The sequence below is a fragment of the Mchenga conophoros genome, linkage group LG19 (assembly GCF_057382185.1).
Source record: "Mchenga conophoros isolate Kocher_MC1m ecotype Shallow Benthic linkage group LG19, M_conophoros_male_GT1.1, whole genome shotgun sequence".
Lineage (NCBI taxonomy): Eukaryota > Metazoa > Chordata > Actinopteri > Cichliformes > Cichlidae > Mchenga > Mchenga conophoros.
The window spans coordinates 21,144,425-21,169,190 of NC_140544.1; the positions used below are offsets into that span (position 1 = coordinate 21,144,425).

Sequence of the window (24,766 nt, forward strand, 5' to 3'; positions counted from 1 at the left end):
GACTACTGCAATTCATTGTATTATGGCCTAGATCATGCCACCATCCATCGCCTTCAGATGGTTCAAAATGCTGCTGCTCGCCTGCTAACTGGTACCAAACGGAGAGAGCATATAACCCCAATTTTAGCCTCTTTACACTGGCTCCCTGTCCCCTACAGGATCCAATTTAAACTCTTACTTTTTGTTTTTAAGTCACTCAACGCCCGAGCCCCCCCCTACTTGTCAGAGCTCCTCTCTGCCTATGCTCCAGGAAAACCCACGAGATCTAGTTCAAAACTATTGTTGTCCATTCCACGGACTAACCTCAAATCTCGTGGTGATAGATCCTTCTCTGTGGCAGGTCCCAGACTTTGGAATAGTCTCCCCTTTAATATTAGATCTGCTCAAACTCTTGAGCAATTTAAATCTTTACTAAAGACACACTTTTACGCTCTGGCTTTTAACACATCATGACCCAAGCATTTTGGATTTATCTGAATTAGTTAGTATTGTTTCAATTCTTCTATTTTATTGTTTCTATTGTTATTATTGTATTACACTGTAGTTTTTAATTTTATTGTTATTGTTAAGCACTTTGTGCAGCATCGGCTGTTGGAAATGTGCTATATAAATAAATCTGACCTTGACCCTTGACCTTGACTTGTCTCCACAGCTTTAGCTTTAGCCACTTTACTTTTGTTAGCTTTTATTAAAATCTACATGTTAAACCTGGGGAGGGTGAGTTAAGTGTCTAATTACATTTGCTGTTACAAACATTTTCACAGTGTTCGAGTCTGCATTAACAACAAAGAGCTTCCACATTAATGACGTGTTCTCATGTGGTTGTGAGTGTACACCTGAGTTGCTGTGTGCATGTTGCGCATGAATGAAATAGACATTTCGCTAGAAATCACAGATTATGGTTCCTGGTTGGTCAGTTATCTTATCACTATGTCCAGGTAAAACTCTCATTGAGATTAAAAATCTCTTTTTCATGAGTGACCGCCAAGAGGAGCAGAGATCTAATATTGCAATAACCCAGTGTGTTGCATGCACATATCTGTGACACAGCAGTTTTTAAAAAAACACCAGTATTTGATGCTCCGTGAGAATGAGCATCAAATGAGAATAGATTTGAGTGACAATTCTCTTTCGGTTTGTCACTACAAGTGACAGCTTTCACATACTAATTTGATCCACTGCTGATAACGTTATTTCTAACTCGGTTACAATTGTTGAAAGCTAAATGTATTCCATGAACGATTCAGAAGTATTCACATTTAACAATTAATTTCAGCTCAGAGCTTTGAACAAATGTGATTTCACCTGGCTCCTTTCTGCTTCAACAACAAAGTCAGTGCACATATTTGTGGATATATACGTACAGCAGGCCATACACTAAAAGAAATGCTGGTCAATTCTTGTTCCTTGGTGGCACTTAAAGAATGAGATATTGATTGCAACACACACAACTTATTTTCCAGCTTTACGTAAATCAGTTTGTGATTGACAGTTTCTGGACCCGGAGCTGTCCATCCCACTGACTGTTGATACCTATATCCACTTTCCAGCCTACCAGAGGTTTAACCCTGCTTTCAAACTAGCATCAGTTGCTTCTCCAAGAGCTTTTATTAACAGTGGACATTTCCAAAACCTAATAATATTGCTGGTTTCTCTCTATAGCATGCCTGGGATTGTACAAGCCTAAGTGATTAGTTTTACAGCAGCACAAATCGCTCTGAAGTAGATTGTCAGTGGTGAGTGCAGGAGGTCCTCCAGAGGGAAAACATTCAGTCCTCTAGCTATTTAATTATGAGGGCAACAGACCCTTGGGTCCATGGCTTCTTTCTCTCACAAAAGAGGCTCACTAACAAACTCCGGTGAATGCCTTTGATTGATCTAAAGCTATTTGAGGTGGCCATGAAAAGAAAAAAGACAGTTACAGAAGGAGGGAATGGGAGAGGAGGAGAAGAAGAAAGCAGAGAGAGAGGGGGCTGGAAAGAAAAAAGATGGAAGGAAAGCGGAGAGAGGGATATCAGCAGGGAGGGAAGTACTGTATGGAGCCAGGAAGAGAGAATGAGGGATGAAGGGAAGCAAGGCATGGATAGATGGCTGGAGGGATGAGTAGAGAGAAAGAGGAGGGGATGTTGGCGTCTTTTCTGGCACGGCAGTTTCCTGCACACACAGAATCCACACAACTAGAGACAGACCCAAGAGGTGCATTTGCACACATGCTGACACAAAAACACACTTTGTTAAACTGGTGTTAGGGCTTCCACTGTATCATGGGAACAGAGATGTGGATGTATTTGCATAAGTGGGTATTATACTCTGAGCCAGTGGACAGTAGCGATGGCTAAAGTAGACAAGATAATGCTTTCATTCTCTCTTTCGCTCCCTCCCTTGCCCGGTTGCCACACACAAACTCTCCATTTATTGCTTACTGACTTTTTTTCCCCCTCTTTTTTTACTCAAGGCAGAAAAAATTTCTTCCTGCTCTTCTTACTTTGTCTCCCTCCCTCTCACCAAACAAACACATTCATCCTGTATATTTGTTGTGCAGTTAACACTTTTCACACCCTCCAACTTCTCCTCTTATCTCCTTTACTAAACTCCCAGTGTGAGAACTTTTTCAATTATCCCTGCCTCTACCTCTGAGGGTGAGGGACGAAGGCACTGTTTTGGCAGGATAAAGAGCCCGCAGAGGAGAGAGAGGGGAGAGGGGAGGGGAAAGAGAAGGGTGGAGGCAGGAGGGGTGGGAGGAAAAGAGAAGTTAAGGGAGAGATTCCGCAGTGACTCCGTTCCAACAAGTCATCTTTCATTTTTATGACTTCAATCAAGTGTCCTTGAAGCCTAAATACACCCAGATCATGCACTCTTATCCTGGCTCGAAGACTGGGATACCTTTAAGTATAATAATACCTGCACTGCCCACTGTGTGCACAGATTTTAATGACTGTCAGTCTAGCCCTGTCATTTAATAGCAAATAGTGTCCTGTCCCTGCTGTGCTTGGGCACAAATACAAAATGTACCCCATTTACTTTCATTTTTTTCTCTTTGTCATTGCCTCTAAGTGAGCCTCACTCTCTTCTACTCCTTCCCACACTTTTTGCTCTCCACATCCACCTCTCATTTCTACCACTCACATGCATACGTCTTTCTCTTGGCAGGACACCACTGCAGTTTGTCACAATATGGTACTGGAAGCAGTGAGAGTACCTTTGTTTCTCTCTATCTGTGCGTGGGTGTGTGACAGAGTCTGTGTGAGGGTGAGAGATAGAGAGACATGTGTAAACTTGCTGAGGATGTAACCTTGCCCAGAGAACTCTGGCTGCAGAAAGTCAACTGTCACCTTTGTGTGTGTTCCACTACAGTTACAGAGTTATAGGAGTGTGTAATTCCATCTGTCAGAGTCTACCTCAGTCTGTGTGTGTGCGTGTTTTACGTGTGTGTCCGCGCACGAGCACGCACAGCAGGACTCTCTCCTGTTCCTTCGGGCATTCCGATTCCTCGTCCCATTTTCATCCTTCTCTTTCTTATTAAGACTTGTCTTCTCACCTCTCTGTTTCTCCGTCTCTCTCAGTTTCCTCTCCATTTCCTCATTCCTTTCGCAGCATCGTTTTTCTCACTTCTTCTCCCCTCTCCACCTCTACTTCTCGGTCTATCCATCTTCTCTACTCTCCCTTTTTGTTTTTGCCTCACTCACCCTTCCCTCCTGCTTATCGCTTTCCTTTCCCCTATTTTCCTCCTACTCATTTCCCACCTGTATGGGACTGCTGTTCAGAGCCATCGAGCCGAGCGCTTGTAATACCCTGACCAGAGTTATTTAGCCGCGATATGACAGGTAGGGAAATGAAATCACCACTTGGGTGTGTGTGTGTGTGTGTTTTTCGTTTTGTTCCCCTTTACTGTTTCTCCTTCCCATTTATGAGACCCTGCTGCAGGGCTATTTTTAGTCAGCTGCCACCTTCTCACTGGCTTGTAAAAGCCGTCCACCAGACGTTCACTTAGGCAGAAATTCTCTATTGTGATTGCGGGATTGATGAATGTTATCTGCAGTGGTGTTTTGGAATGAATTTTAAAAAACACCTTCCCCTCTCTCTCTCTCATCGCTCCAGCATTGCCTGACATATATATTATAAATATTTTAAAACTGTTGTGTATCACATATTATATTAAGTCAACTCCGACTCTGCTTTTGGCTGACAAATGAATGATGATAAACGTATTAATTCATTTACAGGTTTGGATTTAGGGACTCATATACCACTGTCGTTTGGTTTTAGGATAGGCTTGGTTTCAGCTGGCCCATCAGCATTGTACAGAAAGAAATGCTGTCTATTACCTGACAGTGAATAGATTCACACTGTTTTGCCTCGAGGCAGCACTCAGGACCTTCTTGCCTCACAGCAAGAAGGTCCTGAGTTCAGTTCCACCATCAGGCCAGAGTCTTTCTGTGTGGAGCATGTTCTCCCCGTGTCTTTGTGGGTTCTCTCCAGGTACTCCGGCTTGCTCCCACAATCCAATGACATGCTGTTAGTGGGAATAGGTTCATTCTAAGTTGCCCATAGGTGTGAATGTGAGTGCGAATGGTTGTCTGTCTGTATGTGTTACCCTGCCTCTCACCCTAAGAGAGCTGGGATAGGCTCTCTTAGGGTGCTAAAGTAGTGCAAACCCTGGATAACAAGGATTTTTCTGCTTTTCATGGGTTGTCTCTTATATTTCCTAATGATAATTTTAGCCGGACTGTGTTTAATGCGTTAATCACATGTCCACCTTTTTATGTTCTGCATTTTAACTGAGTTGCCCTGTCTTGTTAATTTGTATGCTTTAGAGTTAGCAATCTGATGTTTTTTAGTTTTTCCTTTTTGTATGGTGCAACATCAGCTTGTTACTAGGCTAGGCACTTTTGATAAGGTCCCCTCTTTACACTTATGCATGTCAGTAAGAACTCCAGGACACAAAAATAAAGTGCACCAGTAAGATTTGCAGTGAGATCCGTTTAGTGAGTAGTGGGTAGCAGCCCCGGGCACTCTTCAGTCCCCCAAGTTGGCCATATTGATTTGTTGATTTAGTGGAGCTGTTGTTTTTAACTATCTAATATTGTGATTGTAGATTAATTTTTAAGAAACATATTAAAATAAAGGAATAATTTGGTTTTAATTTAAATAGATTTTTTCTTCTTTTATGGCCACTCAGTCCTAATTTTGATTGACTGATTGTCTGTGTGTTTTACTGCCAGTTTGTAAAATAATTCAGCATTATTAGATTAATGTTTCATGGGGTGGAATTTCCTCGGGTGGTGGTTTTGGTCATTTTTCTTAAAACCTTTGTGTATTTGATCAAGGATAAAAAAGGACAGCTGCTCAGTTTGTAGCTATGCTATGCTGCAAATCAATGATACTAGAAAAAAACAGAGTCACAGAAGTAAAGTAAAATAAATAAACCAGAAGAAGGGCTTTTGAAGTTGCATCCAAAGAAATTTTGTCTGTGATGCTCATGCTTTTGCCAAATCTCCGTTCTCTAGTGTTGTGCAGGTTTGTTTGGTAACAGACAAGTTGGTCACCCCAACTCATAAAAACAAAAAGTAGATTATGCTCCCTGTGGTGCCCCCAAACTCAGTGTTCGATAACCAAACAGAAAAGGAATCAGAGGTCCTGATTCTATTGCTTTTATACTCACTTCCAAACATTTCACACACTCTGAAAGGATCCCATGCCAGTCCTAGAACCATAAACACCCCCGTGGATCGATTTGCTCATGCTTCAGTAAAGCAGTAGGTGTACAACTCTTGTGGTCATGGATACAAGTTTGAATTGGACTGTTACTGCTTGGAAAAAATGTGTTGGGAGTAAAGTGTAAGGATCTTCTTAAGCAAAGTGGAAGTGGCGTGAAAGAGGCAAATTGAGAAATAGGGCGAACGTGACAAAGCTTGAATGTGGTTCCTGGATTAAAATGCAGTTAAAAAGAAGAAAAACTTTTCTGAAAAGGCTCTACTCATCACAACCACTCTTTTCTGTAAATCAGAAGAGCTGGCACAAAGTAGAGCTGCTTTTGCACACCATTTCCATCTGCATGATTTTTACCAAGCTCAGGGGCCCAACTGAGGTGACAGATCGCTCCCAAGGAAAGGACAGACTGCCTGATGTTCAAGAATGGAAGACTTGTGAATTTCTGATCCGTAAATGTCATTTTATCTCTTGGCTATCTTTCAAAAATTCATTTTCTGTCTCTCTTAAGGGTGTAGCCTTTCACAGACACACTTGCACGCATTCAATCTCTCCTCTGTCTCCCTCCCTTTCCTTTATCCGTCAGATGCTTAATCTGATATTAAAGATACTCCCAAATGCGAAGCTACCCTTCAGAGCTCCCATTTACCACTACGACACATGCATACCTGCCAATTACACTCCCTCTTCTCTCTTCCCTGCAACTGCTCTCTTGCTGAGTATTTTATACATATGGGGACACACCTGCCAAAGGCACTGATTTCTCCACCACCTCCTTTCTCATGTGCATGCACGCACACACACACACAGACTTTGACCTGCCAGTGCCACAAAGCATCTTTTCCCTTTGAGCAGACTCCCTAAATATGTCAGGTGGGGTATAACAGGAGGTGAAGGAAGAGGAAAGGTTGATGCTGGGGAAAGAAGGGAATTGAGTGAGAGATGCACACATCAGACATGAGGAGGATTTCACTTTTGCGTGAAATCACGTTATCAGACTGGTGCAGGGTATGCCAGCTGGGAGAAGAAAGCAGCAGGAGGAGGAGCTGAGAGACAGGAGGGGGGGGAATGTCTGAGACAACTGTAGGCTTTCATATCCTGGCTACAGAACATAACACATATTGAAAGGTAGAGATTTTTACATTGATGAATTATTACTAGAAGGACTTCCAGACAACCAAATGGATAATTTGGATGTGCACATGGTCGGACCAAAGGATGGCATGTCAATTTCATGGTTACTTTGTTTTGTATGCCAACGTAAGCTTCAAAGAAAAGTCTTAGATAAAAGGCGGTGCGTATAATCACCAGCACACTATGCGCTCACACATGCTCGTGCATACTATACCCAGTATTGGCATAATCTCCCCTGCTCTGGCATATGGCTGCACACTCAAGTGTGCAAACTTTTATGTATGTTTCACATTAGACATAGAATTTCAGTGCTTGAAGGGTTCAAATGTAAAATATGGTTTCAGAGATGTGGGACATATTTTATAGAAGTATGCACACAATCTCTCACCTACTGTACATTTACACATTCCGCCGTGTACTATTTATTATTTTGTTATTCTTCATTTTGTTTAGGTAATATTAATTATTCATTGCTACTGGCACCCACAAATATCATCCCAGAAGATTAATATGAAATTTATCCGTCCCACTTCCTCACCGGCATGTACTCATTCCCGTGGTGTACCTGACACTGAGCAAGAAGCCTATTTGCTATGCAGGGGAACCTCCGACAAGCCGAAGACCTAAAGTTGAGTTAATTAAACATTAGGCATTAATCAAAATGAGATCGTTAATCTCGACACGATTATCTGTGATATTTTGTAAATTATGTGCTCCTTCCCAGGCACACTGAGTCAAGGGTGTGCACACTGGGGCATGCACGCAAGCTGACAGACATATACACACAGTGGAGAGAAATTCACTTTGCCCAGTGTGTGTGTGCGTATGTGGGCCGACAATTCAGCTCTCATTGCTCTTTGATGCCCTTTACATGTTTCAATCAACATCAATCAACACTTGGAATGCGGCTCGTCATATTAATTGAGAATGAAAAATACAACTGCTGAGGGGGAGGGAGGGAATATTCACACATCAGTGAATATTGCTTTCCATTCACTTGCAACATAATAGGGTTAAATGTTGTAGACCAAAGTAACTTTGCTGACCTGCACACACCACACGCAGACACAAATCATTGAGACTCACAGCTGCTCCCTTTAATTGAACGATCACACATTGCAGAGGTGTTTGCCAACTAAGGAAATTAAGTTTGGCTCCTAAATGTCTATCTACTTAGAAAGATCTGACGCATGCAATCTTTTTTATGAATCTAAATTAGAGGTGACTTTGTAGAGTGTTAAACTCTGAGTTGGCATTTACAGAAAGATTATTGCCTTCTCTCTTTTTTTCTTCCTTTTCTTTTCTGCTCTTCAGCCTGAAGGAGCTGAGCTATAGTTATCAATGGGTTTTGTCAGGAGACAGGCGAAATTTCTAGCCCCAAGGCGTCTTATCTCTAGCTGACTTTGTTTCTGGATGTATCTACTGGCTTTCAGTATACACGAAAAATGACGGCACACACAGCATCCACGCAGTGCGCTGAGATCCTGTGATATAGTCACACAAATATTAAAGATAAGTCGCACACGTGTGGACATCCGCTCACTCAAGTTAACGCAGAGCTCACAAACATTCCTACATGAGAGCACATTTAGCTTACACCACCGCAGAATTTACAGCATAATCCCTTTATTTTTCTCTGAACTGACAATAGTTGCTTTGCACATAGCCGGCCACCCTTGTATCTGTGTTGATGATAAGTTATTTTCCTCTGCTACAATTACACCCCTTGGCTAGACGTACTAATGGCAGATAAGTGATTAGGACCTGGTGCAGAGATTTGTCCTATTTATTTGATGCAGCAATTAAGATGAAAACTGAAGTAAGAGAGAGACAGATTAGTTACTTAATTTTCCTGTGGCCCAAATGGAGGAGGCGAAATGGACAAAAATGGCACAGTGATTACATTTGTACCCTACAAATGGAGGGGGGGTCCTGTTGGCTCAGAATCTTGCTGATTGTGCCAGAACTTTCTTTTCTGTTTGTTCCCATTTCTGCATTCAAAGACGCTAAGTGGAAACACTAAAGGCAAGTGAATTTGGCCTGTACAAAATACAGAAAAGATGCTTGATCAATAGAAATTCCATTACAAATCATATATGAATTAAGACTGATATTTAGTCCGTGATCAAGACTGGAAAAAGAAAGGCAGGCTAATTCCACTCCCCTCCTCCCCAGCCTTCCGGGATTTTGTCCCACGTAACAGTTTGATATATAGGCTTTGTGGCAATTTGGGACTATTGTGAAAAGAATGCTGAGAAGGTTTGCGAAAATCTAGTTTTAGCGACTTAATCAGCGCAAGTGTTACTGTTCTAACTATGTTACCGTAGTGATTTTTTCCGAATATTACAACAGACCAGGTCTGTGCCTGTTTAAAACAGGCCTTTTACCCTCCAGTATTGCTGATAGCAGTTTTGTCAATATTATTGACTTACTGCTCATCCAAGCTTAAAACTACACTGACTGCTTGGGGTCATCAAGACGCTAGCATTACAACTCAAATTAGCTGACAACGAATAGCACAGCTCAGAGAGAAGGTTAAATATGACCTTCTCTCGACACATATAACATAGCCTAGAGCACCACCTAATGACTAGTTTTCCAACTTAATCTAACTGTTCTTTTCTTTTTAGTTGATTAATGTAACAACTGTTACATAAATTACAACTGTTAAAACATAGTGTTTATTACGTTTTATAACCAATCATTTTGGTCAAATTAATCATAAAATTTAACATTTTTAACTTTTTTTGCAGTCATCCAATAATCCAATCCAATTTTCTTGTCACTGCTGTCATTCTATTCTAAAGTTAGGATGTGGGCAACATAAGGCTGGAAAAGTAAGTGTCATGGTCCGCGGCCCGGCGTCCGGGGTGCTGCTGGGATGTCCACGCCCACGAGCGTGGCTGCTAACCCCACACCTGCATCCCATCCCAGGCGATCACCAGGTGGACTATTTAATCCTGCCCTACCTGCTGCTCCACGCCAGTCCGTAGTCGCCTCTCAGCGATCACAACTCGGCGTGTTTTTTGAGCCACCTGCCTGTCCACCTGTCCGCCTGAGATTCGGTTCACATTCAGCTTCGCCGTCTCGACCCCTTTTGGAGCTCCACCCCCCCTCTGGTTCACTCGGCCCGGCTATCACCCCTCTCACAGCCCCGCTCTCGGCGTTCCCTGTGCGGTCCCTCGGTTTCGTCTGGTTTCACCCGTTGTTTTTCTGGCTACCCTCACGGGACACCTTTAGTTTCAATAAAAAATTACTTTCTTTATTCGCTCATTCCCTAGTGTGTGTGTTCTGCTACTGGGTCCTGCCTGCGCTCGGAACTTCGGTTCATGACAGTACGGACTGGCCAGTATGGACCCAGCAGATCCACTCCGCTCCGCTATTAATAAACAGGGCGCTATCCTCGGTCGCCACGATCAGCAGCTCCAGTCTCTCCAAGACCGTTGTCAAGAGCTCAGTGACACTCAGAATAAATTACAAACTAGGCCGTCCGACCCCGTGCACCGCGGCGTGTCACCTCCGCCGCTGGAACCCTTCCACGGGGAGCTAGACCTGTGTGGGGGGTTCCTTTTCCAGTGCTCCTTGTTTTTCAGTCGCACGCCTGACGCGTTCCCCACGGATACTGCTAAGATCTCCCACTTCGTGGGATTGTTACGGGGGCGTGCTCTAGCATGGGCTGAAGCCTACTTAAGTTCTCACCCCATTCGTGATTGCGATTACGATGACTTCCTGGAGGAGTTCCAGGCTACGTTTTCCCCTCCGGTATCGGAGGACGATGCCGCGCAGAAGTTGCTGGGGCTCCGTCAGGGGCGGCGCAGTATTGCGGAGTACCTAGTTGAATTCCGTACTCGAGCGGTCGCCGTGGGTTGGCCCGATTCGGCTCTTCGTGGGGTTTTTTTACGGTCGTTAAATGACCAGATGAAGGACCAACTGGCTTTTCACGAGGAGACCAGATCCTTTGATGAATTGGCCTCCCTCTCCCGTCGGATTGACAGACGCTTGCGGGAGAGGGATGCCGAGCGGCGGTCTAAGCCTATGGGCTCCGTATTGCGCCCCGGGTTTCGCGTTTCTCCGCCCCCGCCCCCAGCTGCGTGTGCGCGCTCTCCGTCGCCGCCCCCGCCTGAACCCATGCAGATCGGACGCTCTCGGCTTTCTCCGGAGGAGAGGGAACGCCGATTTCGGGCTGGAGAATGTCTGTACTGTGGGAGGCCCGGTCACCGCATCGCTGTTTGCCCGGTCCGCCCAAACGACCCGGCCCACCGGTGAGTCCGGGGATACGGGTGGGCAGCACTCTAAGCACTACTAGACCCCGATTGTTACTGTCCGTTACTATCGTGACTTCTAATCAGACTTTTACATGCCCCGCGTTAGTGGACTCCGGGGCGGAACAGAACCTTATGGATGAGAAGCTGGCTAAGAGGCTAGCTGTGTCTCTTACTCCACTCGAACCGCCCATCCCTGCGTCTACATTAAACAACCAAGTGTTTGCATACATAACTCACCAAACCGCGCCTGTACGGTTAATCACATCAGGTAACCACCAAGAGCAGCTGTCCTTTTTCACTTTTCCTGCTCCTGACACCCCGCTTATCCTAGGCTACCCCTGGTTACAGAGACATAACCCACACATAGATTGGGCCGGAAAAAGTATCGCGAGCTGGAGTGTGTTTTGTCTGGCGAACTGCCTGAGGTCAGCCGTTCCCTCCGCCTCAACGGAACGGAGGCCCGCCCCGCCACCCGCGCCGGACCTCTCTTCCGTGCCCCCCGATTATCACGATCTCCAGCAGGTGTTCAGTAAAGATGAGGCGCTCTCACTCCCGCCTCACCGTCCATATGACTGTGCTATCGATCTGCTCCCGGGAGCTTCGCTGCCCTCTAGCAGATTATACAACCTGTCTCGCCCCGAAAGAGAAACCATGGAGAATTACATCCAGGAGTCGCTAACTGCAGGACGTATTAGGCCGTCATCCTCTCCCGTGGCTGCAGGTTTTTTCTTCGTGGGAAAGAAAGACGGGACGCTCCGCCCGTGCATCGATTACAGGGGGCTGAATGACGTCACCGTCAAAAACAAATATCCCCTCCCACTCATTAGTTCTATTTTTAACTCACTCCAGGGAGCTACGGTCTTCACCAAACTAGATCTGCGGAACGCCTACCACCTGGTACGGATACGTGAAGGCGACGAGTGGAAGACCGCCTTCAATACCCCACTAGGGCATTTTGAATATCTAGTGATGCCGTTCGGGTTAACGAACGCCCCGGCGGTTTTTCAAGCCCTAGTCAACGACGTGTTACGGGATTTCCTGAACGTGTTTGTTTTTGTTTACCTGGATGATATTTTGATTTTCTCCAAGACGCTCGAGGACCATCGCATCCATGTGAGGAGCGTGCTACAACGGCTGCTCGAAAATAGACTGTACGTAAAAGCGGAAAAGTGTGAGTTCCACGCCTCATCCATTTCCTTCTTGGGCTACATCCTCGCTGGTGGGCAGGTGAAGACCGACCCGGTGAAGATCAAAGCCATATTGGAATGGCCGGTTCCGGAGACACGAAAGAAGCTTCAGAGCTTCTTGGGGTTTGCGAATTTTTATCGCCGTTTCATTCGAAACTACAGCCAGGTGGCCGCGCCTCTCACCCAACTCACCTCACCCAAGGCGTCTTTCACATGGTCCCCTGAGGCCCACGCAGCCTTCGCTAAATTGAAGCGATTATTCACGTCCACACCCATTCTGACCCATCCTGACTCTTCTAAACAGTTTGTTGTTGAGGTCGACGCATCTGACGCGGGAGTCGGGGCGGTTCTTTCCCAGCGGTCTGGGCCCCTGAACAAACTCCGGCCGTGCGCCTTTTTCTCACGCCGACTCACCCCCGCAGAAAGGAATTACGACATCGGCGACAGGGAACTCCTAGCGGTAAAACTCGCATTGGAGGAATGGCGTCACTGGCTGGAGGGGACCGAACAGCCCTTCGTTATATGGACGGATCATAAAAATCTACTGTACCTTAGAACCGCCAAGAGGTTAAATCCCCGTCAAGCTCGCTGGTCCCTATTCTTCGCCCGTTTCAACTTCACACTCTCCTATCGTCCCGGGTCACGAAACATCAAACCCGATGCGCTCTCCCGTCTGTATTCCCCCGACAGCGAGGCGCCTCCCCCCGCCACCATCCTGCCTGCCTCCTGCGTGGTGGGTGCTCTCACCTGGGAGATTGAGGAGACCATTCGTCAAGCGCTCCCAGGGGACCCTGACCCAGGGACCGGACCGCCGGGACGGCGCTTCGTTCCCGCCGCCGCCCGGGGAGCGGTCATCCACTGGATCCACCCGGGCGTGCCACCCGGGCGTGAGCAGAACGGCGCGCCTCCTCAGCAGACACTTCTGGTGGAAATCGCTACTACGGGACGTGAGGGACTACGTGTCTGCCTGTGCCGTCTGCGCTCGTAATAAACCATCCACGAAACATCCCATGGGCCAGCTCCACCCACTCACTACTCCCCACCGGCCCTGGTCTCACATCTCGCTCGACTTTGTTACCGGTCTCCCCACCTCTTCTGGAAAATGTGTCATCCTCACCGTTGTGGATCGGTTTTCTAAGGCCGCCCACTTCGTCCCGCTAGCCAAGCTGCCCTCGGCTGCTGAGACTGCCCAAGTGTTAGTCACGGAAGTCTTCAGGCTCCACGGATTCCCCTGGACATTGTCTCCGATCGCGGTCCCCAGTTCACCTCACAAGTGTGGAGGACCTTCTGCTCCATTCTCGGCGCCAAGGTCAGTTTGAGTTCCGGTTTCCACCCGCAATCCAATGGGCAAACTGAACGCCTTAATCAGGAGCTGGAGACTATGCTGAGGTGCGTAGCCAGTCAAAACCCCTCCTCCTGGGTTACTTTCCTGCCCTGGGTGGAGTACGCCCACAATACTCACACCTCGTCCTCCACCGGCTTCTCTCCTTTCGAAGCGTCCCTCGGGTATCAGCCTCCGCTCTTCCCGGAAGAGGACCTGTCCCTCTCCGTCCCGTCGGCCCCTCATCACCTCCGGCGCTGCCAACGTGTGTGGCGCTGCGCTCGCCGCGCCCTCCTGCGCGCAAAGGAACGACAGGCGCACTACGCCGATCGTCGCCGCACCCCAGCCCCCGACTACCAGCCGGGACAGAAGGTTTGGTTGGCTGCTGGGAACATCCCGCTCCGGGGCACGTCCCGCAAACTGGCTCCCCGTTTCATCGGGCCGTACGAAGTGGACCGAGTCATCAACCCGGTGGCAGTCAGGCTCCGGCTTCCGGCCTCTCGGCGTGTGCATCCCACGTTCCATGTATCTCAACTTAAGCCGGTCCGCCTCAGCCCCCTGTGCCCTCCTTCCGAGCCCCCTCCTCCCGCCCGGCTCGTCGGCGGCCATCCGGCCTATGCGGTCCGGCGGATCCTGGATGCGCGCCGGCGCGGGCGCGGCTGGCAGTATCTTGTGGATTGGGAGGGGTACGGCCCCGAGGACCGCCTCTGGGTCCCGCGCTCCTTCATTCTGGACCCTCGTCTCATCTCTGCTTTCCGTGCTTCTCTCCGCAGGCGGGGTCCCGGCCGGTCGCCTGGGGGCGACCCTTGAGGGGGGGGTACTGTCATGGTCCGCGGCCCGGCGTCCGGGGTGCTGCTGGGATGTCCACGCCCACGAGCGTGGCTGCTAACCCCACACCTGCATCCCATCCCAGGCGATCACCAGGTGGACTATTTAATCCTGCCCTACCTGCTGCTCCACGCCAGTCCGTAGTCGCCTCTCAGCGATCACAACTCGGCGTGTTTTTTGAGCCACCTGCCTGTCCACCTGTCCGCCTGAGATTCGGTTCACATTCAGCTTCGCCGTCTCGACCCCTTTTGGAGCTCCACCCCCCCTCTGGTTCACTCGGCCCGGCTATCACCCCTCTCACAGCCCCGCTCTCGGCGTTCCCTGTGCGGTCCCTCGGTTTCGTCTGGTTTCACCCGTTGTTTTTCTGGCTACCCTCACGGGACACCTTTAGTTTCAATAAAAAATTACTTTCTTTATTCGCTCATTCCCTAGTGTGTGTGTTCTGCTACTGGGTCCTGCCTGCGCTCGGAACTTCGGTTCATGACAGTAAGTGGTATTAAAACAACTCAGTTAGGTTAACTGGTAAATTGGTAAATTGCTGTCTTCTCTGGGTCCAAGCTAATTTAAAATGGACTGATGCACCATGGGAAAACTGTTGAAATGTCAATTTTGGGGGTTTGGTCCTGTGAAAAAATTCACATTGAAGACTGATATTTAGTCTCTAGTCTGGAGGACCTCTTGTGAGAAACCATCCGACTTGTTGTCATCATCCAGTTCAAAGGAGCGCATGCCAGATGGTATGGGGGTGCATTAGTGCCCATTGGCAGCCTGCACATCTGGAAAGGCACCATCAATGCTAAAAGGTATACACAGGTTTTAGAGCAGCATGTGTCATAAGTATTTTACACAGTTTCCCAAATTGAGGTTTTAAAGTAGAAAGTTTACTGATTTAACATCACAGAACATAACAGCAGCAGAGCAGAATGAAGGTTGAAGAATTTCATACGGTATTAGGAAAAAATTAAATATCTTGCCAAAATTAAGTATGTTATGAGTTTTTCTGCATGGGAGTTGGTTTGTTCTGACTCTGTACGTTGAGGGTATGGATTCACAGCTATTATGAGCCCAGATGTTGCGTCTAATCTTCCTAGAAAAAGAGAAAAGTCATTGCAAAACCAAAACTTTATGCATTCTGTGCAGTGTGTGCAGCAGGTAGTCAACCATACTGGGACCCAGTTTCCAATGAGCCAAGTGCAGCAGCACGGGATGCCAAAGTCAGCAGTAGCAGAGAGAAGCTTTCCATCTGTTCCCCAGTCACATCCTGCCACTGCTGGCTTCCCAAGTCCCAATCCATTATGGTAATCCTTCAGGTCTTCTATGGCTTAATTGTTGTATTAGCAAACGTACATGCTATACAATGTGTGAATAAGAGAAAGGAAAACCAAAATTTGAAATAAAGAAATTTGGACTAATACTTGTAATACTTGAATAACATCTGGCATTTAAGTTTTTTTTTCATTTTATTGTGTTTTTTATAGACTTTTTATAACGTCTGTGTCTATCTTTACTGCTAGCTTATGACAGATTTCAGTTAAAATTTGCAATTTATCATTGGAGCAATGGCATGTCTACATATTCTCCTCACCATTGACTGATTCAGTAGAACTTCCTCAGTTTTTATGTATTTTGGCCAGTAACAGATTAGCATGAGAAAAATTGGTGCATGAGATCGTGCCTGAAGGAAACTAGCAGAAGCCTGACACAGACTCCTTTACTCACTTACCTTCCCTGCAGATATCAATCTTAAAGCATAATAAAATTTCAATGCAGGATAAAAAAAAAGAAAGACAGAAAGAAGAGAGGAAAATATTTTATAAGCAGTGCTGAAAATTTGGTAATGGTTCATTTTAACTCATATTGTGGGAACAGTCAAGCCACATTAAAGACTGGTATAGTGTAAAAAAAAAAGAAAAGAAAAGAAAAGCCAATCCAACTTCCTTCAGACTCAGCACTATACCCCCCACAGGGATACCTGGATAAACAGCTTAATCAAGTTCCACAACTAACTGGAAAATAAGAAACCAAGGGCAGAGATGAGATAACTCAAAATATAATGAAGCTGGCTTTTATAGGCTGACAGCCACGTCAAGTCTCCCATATTAAATGACAAAAGACATCGTTTGTCATCGCCCTGCATAATTACACATAGAGGTGTTGCTTTATCATTTCTCACTTTACCCACCCATTTTGTTAGAGATAATCATGTCAGAGGTTAACAGAAATCAGTTGTGTTTGTCAGGAGGAAACAGTCGACCAACATCCCCCTGTGCTGAAGTCTGATTTTTGTTAACCTCAGATAGTCACTGTACCGTGTCCTCCATATCTGTGAATCCAAATGAGCCTAAAGCCCCTATAGTAGGTCATTTAGCTCCGCCCCTAGTGTGTGCATTAACCACCATGGATGAATCAAACAAGGTTAGTTGTAATGATACGTCATAACTAAAGAGACAGCACTGAAATGTCCTTTTAGGCATTCTCCTTGGGGTATATTTCGTCTATGGTGTTTGCTGCAGGTGTTATGGGCAGGAATGAAACAATGGCACATTTGTGTCTTATAAATAAATCCATGCGCTTGCCTCTTTAAGGTTGCGTAAAGGTCACATCTAAAGGGAACGGTTGCTACAGACAATTAGACCATTGTATGCAGGATGAATCATCAAAATGACTAATGGCACATTCACAAGGAGAAAGGGGCTCAGGGGCTATGTTAAGTGCATAGTTCTTATGATATTACTTTTTTTAACCTCATTCATCTCTCCAGAGTATGCTAACTACACCACTTTAGCCCTGAAAAAGTCCTTGTTTATTTAATAGCTTCCCACAGTGAGCACAGCGACAGCTTCTAATACTGCTGAACTTCCACCATTTACATCTACCGTTTAGGATTTGGCTGCACCAGAATTTCTTTCCTCTGATAATGACATTATTTGTAGTAGGTGTTAAGTCTAATTGTTGAATGTTGTCATTGGGTTTCTTACATTTGTAAACTCTGAATTCAAGCTATAGGATCAAGACATTCCTTTGATCCTGACCACCTCTCCAGCCACTCTGTGCTGGAGAGGTTTTAATGTAGATATATCCTATCTGACAGATCTGTTTCTTCTGTTGTAAGCTTCCTGCTTTTATGACCCTTTTGGTCAGCAGGAGGTCACACACACACACACACACACACACACACACACACACACACACACACACACACACACACACATTCTCACATGACACACACACACGTTCTTGCACATGCACATACGTGCTTACACATACACACACATGGTGCCTTGTCTTTGAACCATTGGGGGAGGGGGGGGGGTTTCAGAGGGAGGTGCTTGTGTTGTAAAGTTTGTCAATAAATAGCTGCGAGGGAAGCTGCTCTTGGAATAGGGCTGAACGATATATCGCATTTGCGATAATATCGCGACATGATCAAGTGCAATTTTCTAACCGCAAAGGCTGCGATTATACTCTGGACATGTCCAAATTCATGGGCTGCATCCTCCTGAGGCCGCATTTGTAGACCGATTACGTCACAGCGACGCGCCGAAGGCTGTCCAAATTACTACCATATCCCAGAATTCATAGCGCGGCCCAGCCAAACTCCAGTTTCCAACAATGGCGGCCGCTACTAAGTTTTAAAATTACTCATACTAATCTTTCTGGGTCACAAAATAAACTTTTAAAATATTTTCAGGCGAGAAAGTAGTTGTGTAAACATCAAATATCTGCTCGGTTTATCAAGATATCCCATATTTGCAAAAGTGCTTCGACGTTTTCAGAGGCGTCTGCTACCCACCAGCTCGACAGCTAGCCGGGAGCTCGAGGGTTACTGATGCGGCCGAGAACGGCACAACTCCCGGCACATCATTTTCAGATCACCGCGGAGTTTCGCTGCTCGGGTTAAACGTAATATATAAGTCACTTAGACAACCTAAAAATGTTATTGTTGGGCTTTTTTCAGTGTTTTGTTTGTTCGTGAGTAAATCGGTTTGGCTGAGATTAAAGTTATTAGATTAGATAAAATAAAACTTTATTAATCCCCCGGGTGGGTTCCTCCTTGGTTTTCACACAGCTGACTAAACGTCAAACAGAAAACTTATTAAACAGAAGTATGAGACAGTCGAGGATTTACGCCAGTGTCTGGTTATATTTTAGATAGCAAGAAGCAGACGGCCGAGTTTATTAAACTCCACCGAGACAGCGGTGACGCTAATCAGAAGGCTAGACCGTCCAATTTCACGCCTTTAAACTTTAAAGGCGTGTTTGTGTGTGTGTTTATACAATTGCTATTATGTTTGCACTTTATGTGTAATGTTACTGACTGCAGAGATCAGTAAGATGTGTGTATTTTTTATTTATTAGTTTTATTTATTTAATATTATTTTTTAATTGAATGACTGTCTAGTAGTTCACATATGTCGAAAAACTGAGTGTGGTAAAGCCACTGATTTTGTTTATGTATATTTCTGCAATCTGCACATTGTACTGACTTTCATTTTAATGTTTACACCAGGGTTCCTTGTCAGCACTTTATGCTCAGATGTTTGTAAGCTAAAAATAAACTATTGTGTATGTTCAAATATACTGTTGTGATTGAAGAAGTTAAATAAAAATGTCAGTCATCAATTCATGCATCACCTCATGTCATCATAACAGAGGTCTGTCTTCCAGGAAAGAACAGTTTAAAATTAATGTAATATAGTATTGGCCATACTATATGATGTATTGCTTGTCTTTGTTTAATAATACAGAAGACAAAGACCTTAAAAAATAATCGCATCGCAATCGCAATATTGGGGCAAAAAAATCGCAATTAGATTATTTTCCATAATCGTTCAGCCCTATCTTGGAAGGATTTTGGGCATGAGACAGGTTAGGAGCGTGAGCTCCAAGAGCTGGTTCTTGACCAAAAACTTCCCTCGTTAGCGAGTGAAAAAAACGGTTGAAGATGTTCTGTTATGTCTTGTTTTCTTCATGATGAATAAGTCTCTAAGCTAGCGGGCATGTAAACAAAAACCAGCTTTTACATCTGTAGAAATCTTTCCATCAAAATAAAATATACATTTTAATAAAAATGCACCAAAATTTTGCACAACATTAAATCAACAGACCACTGCTTTCACCTTTAGATTGAGCTGCCACTCTATAAATTAATCTTTGCAAACAAATAAGGGTGTTTGTTCACCTGGCCTGAACGCATCTGCTAAAAGCAAAATATAAAATCTTTCACTCCATTCATTGCACCTGCATGATGGTCGTGACATAAACATGTAGCAAATTACTGGAGAGGTGTGAGATCCCTGAAAGTAATCCTATACTGAGTTATCTAACACCTTTTAGAAATAATTGGCACTTTACACCGGGAATGAAAAGTGTAATATTTCAGAGATTCAAATATATGCTACTATGTAAATTATTGTTTTTGGCAGAAAATGTATTCTTTTCAATTGGATTAATGAAAAACCACCAACAATAACTCTGTGGTATAAAGAAATCTTTAGAGTTTTACCAATGGAAAGACTGAATGCAAAATTAAGTGGCAATGATATTTTTTTTGGATATATGGCACCTGCTATTGGATTACTTACCTGATGATCTGAAGAAAACCATAGGGAGAGGGGCAGCCCCACTCCAATGGCGGGTTGAGTTTGTCAGGACAAATGTGTAAAGGAGTGGTAGACCGAATTATATATACTGTATTAGTTTTCCGTTTACATGTCTCAGACTGCTTATTGTGTTTGTTTGGGGGGGTTTTTGTTTGTTTTTTTCTCTCTGTTGTTGTTGTGGTAGTTGGTTTTTGTCTTTTGTTTTTTGTTCTTTGTTTTTTTGTTTGGGTTTTTTTTGTTTGTTTGTTTTTTAAATTTTGCTTTTTTTGTTAAAAAAAAGAAAAGAAAAAAAAGAAAAAACAACTGATCGGAGGGAAACCATATCCTTTGTCGTGAAATTTGTCTGCGTCATTCACCGTCTTTAGAGGACGCATATCTTTGCCCAAATGGAATGGGATTGCATTGGAGATTTCAGTAAGCCTTTGTGAGCTGCATGAATATCCTGACATGCTGTACAGGCTCACTTTTATGGATGTCTGAGTTGACGTTGAATGATTCACGTTAGCAAGCGTTGCATTGTTTTTCTTGGCCCTCATGCATTAATTATACTGTAGTGTATGGTGTATTCTCGAGGGATTTAATAAGTTGTGTTGCTTTGCAGTGCAGAGACACCTCGACAGCACTCTTTGCATATGGTTTGTTTCTGGTTAACATCACTTGTCCCAAGCAGCAGATGGTGACCTGCTTTGAGGGAGATGTTCTTCACCTTCTTACATTAAAACTTTGTTGTATATCTTTTAACATAGCATTACTCATCGAGTTTAGCCCAGGAAACTTCAAGCTGCATCATCATCGTCATAGCTACAAGCAGCCCAGACAATGAGCAACCAATTCCCTCTAATCAAATCTAATTCAAAGTGTGCTTTACGCTTTATGCCTGCTGTTCCATCTTGCTTGATTTGCTTTTGCTTTGCATTCTACTGGTGAAGCATGCATTTTTAGTATCACTCAGTCACATTTATTTAATCAAGATTAAAATTTGATTAATTGTGTAGCGTTAATCTGTAGTCACTAGGGCTCTAGGCTCATAAATAAAATGCTAGTTTCTTTACAACATCACACATTTTACAAAAGCACCGTATATGCGGGTTTACTTTTTTCCTACAGAGATTTGACCTTGAAACCAAGAGGAGTAATCTGCATTCCTTCCTGTGTTTGAATGAGTAATCAAGGAACCTTTAAAAATATGACTGCTTGCAATTACCCAAAGGAAAGACTAACATGACAAAAATACTGTAGAGACAAATGCTGTAGTTTGAAATCTGCATTTGACAGCTGCAGTGCTGTGGTTTATCTTTTCTGGTTTGCTCTCTGATGAAAACCATAGTGTAAAGGATATATAATTATAACACAGCTGTTAGTGCCACAAGCAGCTGGTGGTCAAGGTCACTGGTTGGAATCCCACAGTATTTTAGACTGGAAAGTGAATGCACACTTCTTGACCCTTGTGATGCGGTTGGGCTGTGCAGCTCTCTGTGTATGAATGTGTGTCAGCTGTGCTTTGCTGTAAAGGAACCTGCAGTCTCAGCATGCTCTGCAAATCATCCCTGGATAAATAAGGGCTTAAATATAGATATCGCAATTGTAGCTGTAGAAAAATGTCAACATCTATCTTGAATTAGCGCTATAGCAGGCACTGCAAGTAATCCCCTCTCGAAAGTTATTCATTAGAACAACATTAGCACAGTTTACTCACAGTTTATTGGCAGGCTGAGCTAATGACAGGCACAGATGCACAACATTTATGTGGCTATGTGCCTTATGTCTGCCCATGTGGCAGGATAGGAAAGCCGGTAAAGGAGAGCTCTGATTTCAAAGGAAATGCCAGTTTAATACAAGCTGGGTTGATCCCACTTGTTCAAATGTTCAGCTGTTGGACTGGCCAAATTTATGTCTAAGAAAAAACACATTTTTACACAAATTGTTACCCATACTTCCCATTTTTTAGACTAACTTACTGAATTAAACTTTTCAATGTGATATTTAGTTGTGGACTTATTATACAATGAAAGATCATTAATGTCATTTTAAGCCTGCTTAATTTAAGTTTTACCAGAAAGCAGGGTCTTAGATACGTTTAGTTAAACTGTCAGTTTGTCACCTCTGTGTCTGTCTGATTGTCTTTCCTTCATCAGACTTTGTAAATGGGTTTCTGTGCTCCCCAATCTCAGACCTCACTTAGGAGAGCATTGTATAACTGACAGAACCGATAGGAAAAACCTGTAATAATCTGCAATTTTGCTTTTGAGCTTCCTTCTCTGTGTTATCAGGGCAACCATACTCTTTGAATTTTTATACGCATCGCCGTCCTTGTCCACAGTTTTCTAATATAGAGCTTATGTGTTTTAAAATTACTTTCTCTGAGTCATTGTCTCCAACTTAAAAATAAAGTTGACACTCAGAACAAATCACAACTCTCGAAGTCGTACCTCCGCGGGTAGGTTGGTGGGTCAGGTACAAGGACCAGAAGATTGGTTTGGATAAGCAAGGACATTTCAGCACCGGATGCATTTCTTTCTAAATTACTTTGTATTCATTTAGTAAACAAAACAATTTTCTAAGCAAAGGCATTCAGGTGACTCATGTTTATGGTAAAATTATTATAGTATAGAGGTGTCCTCTTTGTTTTCTTTTTCCAAATAGCCTATTTTCCTTTGCTCATTCTGCTCTCGCTACCTCTGAAATTAATACTGCGTCTGAACATGTAGCACAAGTGGTGGTGTGAGGTCAAACAGCATACTCATTTAGTGTTGTGCAAATGTCTTGAGCCATACCCCTTGTTATTTTTAAAGTAGTCTTGAGCAATAGTCCTTCAGATTTCTGAAAGTTTTACTTTGGACATTGACCCCACTTACTTTCAGTCTGGTCATTGTATCCAACCAGAAGAGTGGTTTTGTTTGTTGGCTTGTTTGTTAGACTCATTAAAACTAATGTATGAATCAATCAAGAATTAAAAACGCAATAACTCAAGGGTTGAACTAATGTTGTGTCTCCTAAACGGTTGATTCAGTTCATCTCAATGTAGCATTTTCAGTGGTCACATTAGCATTTGGAAGTCACTCATCCAAGTAACTTCTTCAGTCTCAGCAGACTGCAGGTTTCCTCAACCTTATAAACAGTGCATTTGCACAAAAACTGAAACCCATTCAGTGGGCTGGTTTTAGTTATTGTGCACTGAAACCAGCCCACTGAATGGACTGAATGAGACTGAAGAAGTCTCTTGGATGAGTGATGAAATGTTTCTCCCACTGAAAATGCTACATCCAGGTGAACAGAATCAACCTTTTGGGATTTACTTACCTGGATGATTGACCATGCATCAAGACATCAATGATAACCAGTGTAGGGACTAACGCGTTACTAAGTAACGCGTTACAGTAACTACGTTATTATTGTGGTAACGAGCACAGTAACTAGTTATTATGCCAAAATCAGGAACGTGTTAATCGTTACTGGGATTTAGATAGGGTCGTTATTCGTTACTTCGTGTGTTGCGTTCGACTTACCTCGGAAATCGGAACACGGACCTGGGAATGATGTCACACTCGAGTAAACGGCGTTCTGGTTAGCCTCGTCAGAGAAGTCGGGATTCCAATATGGCAATGCCTTCGAAAACGGTTGTTTTGCTAGCCCTCTACAAAAAGAAATTACTACTAAACACATATGCAGCCATAGCTGGACTCGGTGGGCCAATGGTGATTTGTTGTTTTGATGGGCCAATGTTTTTTTTTTCTTCTTTTTTTCCGTAACGGTATAAACAGTGAAAGGTAGTGGATTGGCCAGATGTTGGCAGATGTGTAAAAATAACTCAATTGTTTGGTGGTGGCTATCGCGGAGCTTCCACAGATTCAGTACACTCTAAAAACTAAAACTGACATTTACTTAAAATTTTTGAGGCAACACTTTTACACTTAAAAATATTGAGTAGATTGGAAACCAGTCAAATCTGTTCAATATACTTGATCAATTGAATAACTAAAGCTTAAAAATATTAAATTGAAATTAATAATTGTAGTTGTTACACAAACATGAAAAATTGAGTAAATAACACTGACATGCTTGGTCAATGTAACTGAAATATAGATGGTCAGTTAATCCAAAAATTTGTTCCATTTTCTTAATATTGTAAACTGAATGTAATCAAAATTGTACTTAATATTAAATATGGTAAATGGTCTGTATCTGTATAGCGCTTTACTTAGTCCCTATGGACCCTAAAGCACTTTGCACTACATTCAGTAGTGTGCATCATTCAGTCATTCACACACACGTTGGTGATGACAAGCTACATTGCAGCCACAGCTGTCCTGGGGAGCACTGACAGAGGCGAGGCTGCCGGACACTGGTGCCACCGGGCCCTCTGACCACCACCAGTAGGCAGTAGGCAACCGAGACTGTCGGCGCCGGGGCTCGAACTGGCAACCATCCGATTACAAGACGAACTGCCAACTCTTGAGCCACGATCACCCCCTAACATTCAAATAGGAATGTTATTATATTTCACTGGTCTGAAAAGTCTGAAAAAACAAACAAACTAATATGTAGTTATGTGTTTCATAATACATGTATGAAAAATGACCACATGTTAAACATTTTTCCAAACAAAAATTAAATTTTCATAAACATGGCAATAACTCGAAATAAACAAGCACTAAAAAGACAAGAGCCTTTTCCCTTTTAGCTCAGAGCCTTACATACTTGAAGGATAAATGGCAAACC

At 44.0% G+C, this 24,766-nt stretch overlaps 1 protein-coding gene across 2 annotated transcripts in view; it reads left to right on the plus strand.

The window, feature by feature from the left end:
* The window catches only part of LOC146552183 (glutamate receptor ionotropic, NMDA 3B-like), a 94,956-nt gene that overhangs the window by 18,020 nt on the left and 52,170 nt on the right, over nt 1–24,766 (plus strand). Inside the window, exon 1 of one of the 2 annotated variants that reach the window (XM_085256773.1) lies at nt 15,503–15,742. The exons of the other annotated variant lie outside the window; for it this stretch is intronic. Coding sequence (XP_085112899.1) covers nt 15,740–15,742 — 3 coding nt within the window. The 5' untranslated portion in view covers nt 15,503–15,739. Of the gene's footprint in view, nt 1–15,502; nt 15,743–24,766 lie in introns of those variants that run through there. 2 annotated transcript variants of the gene reach the window in all.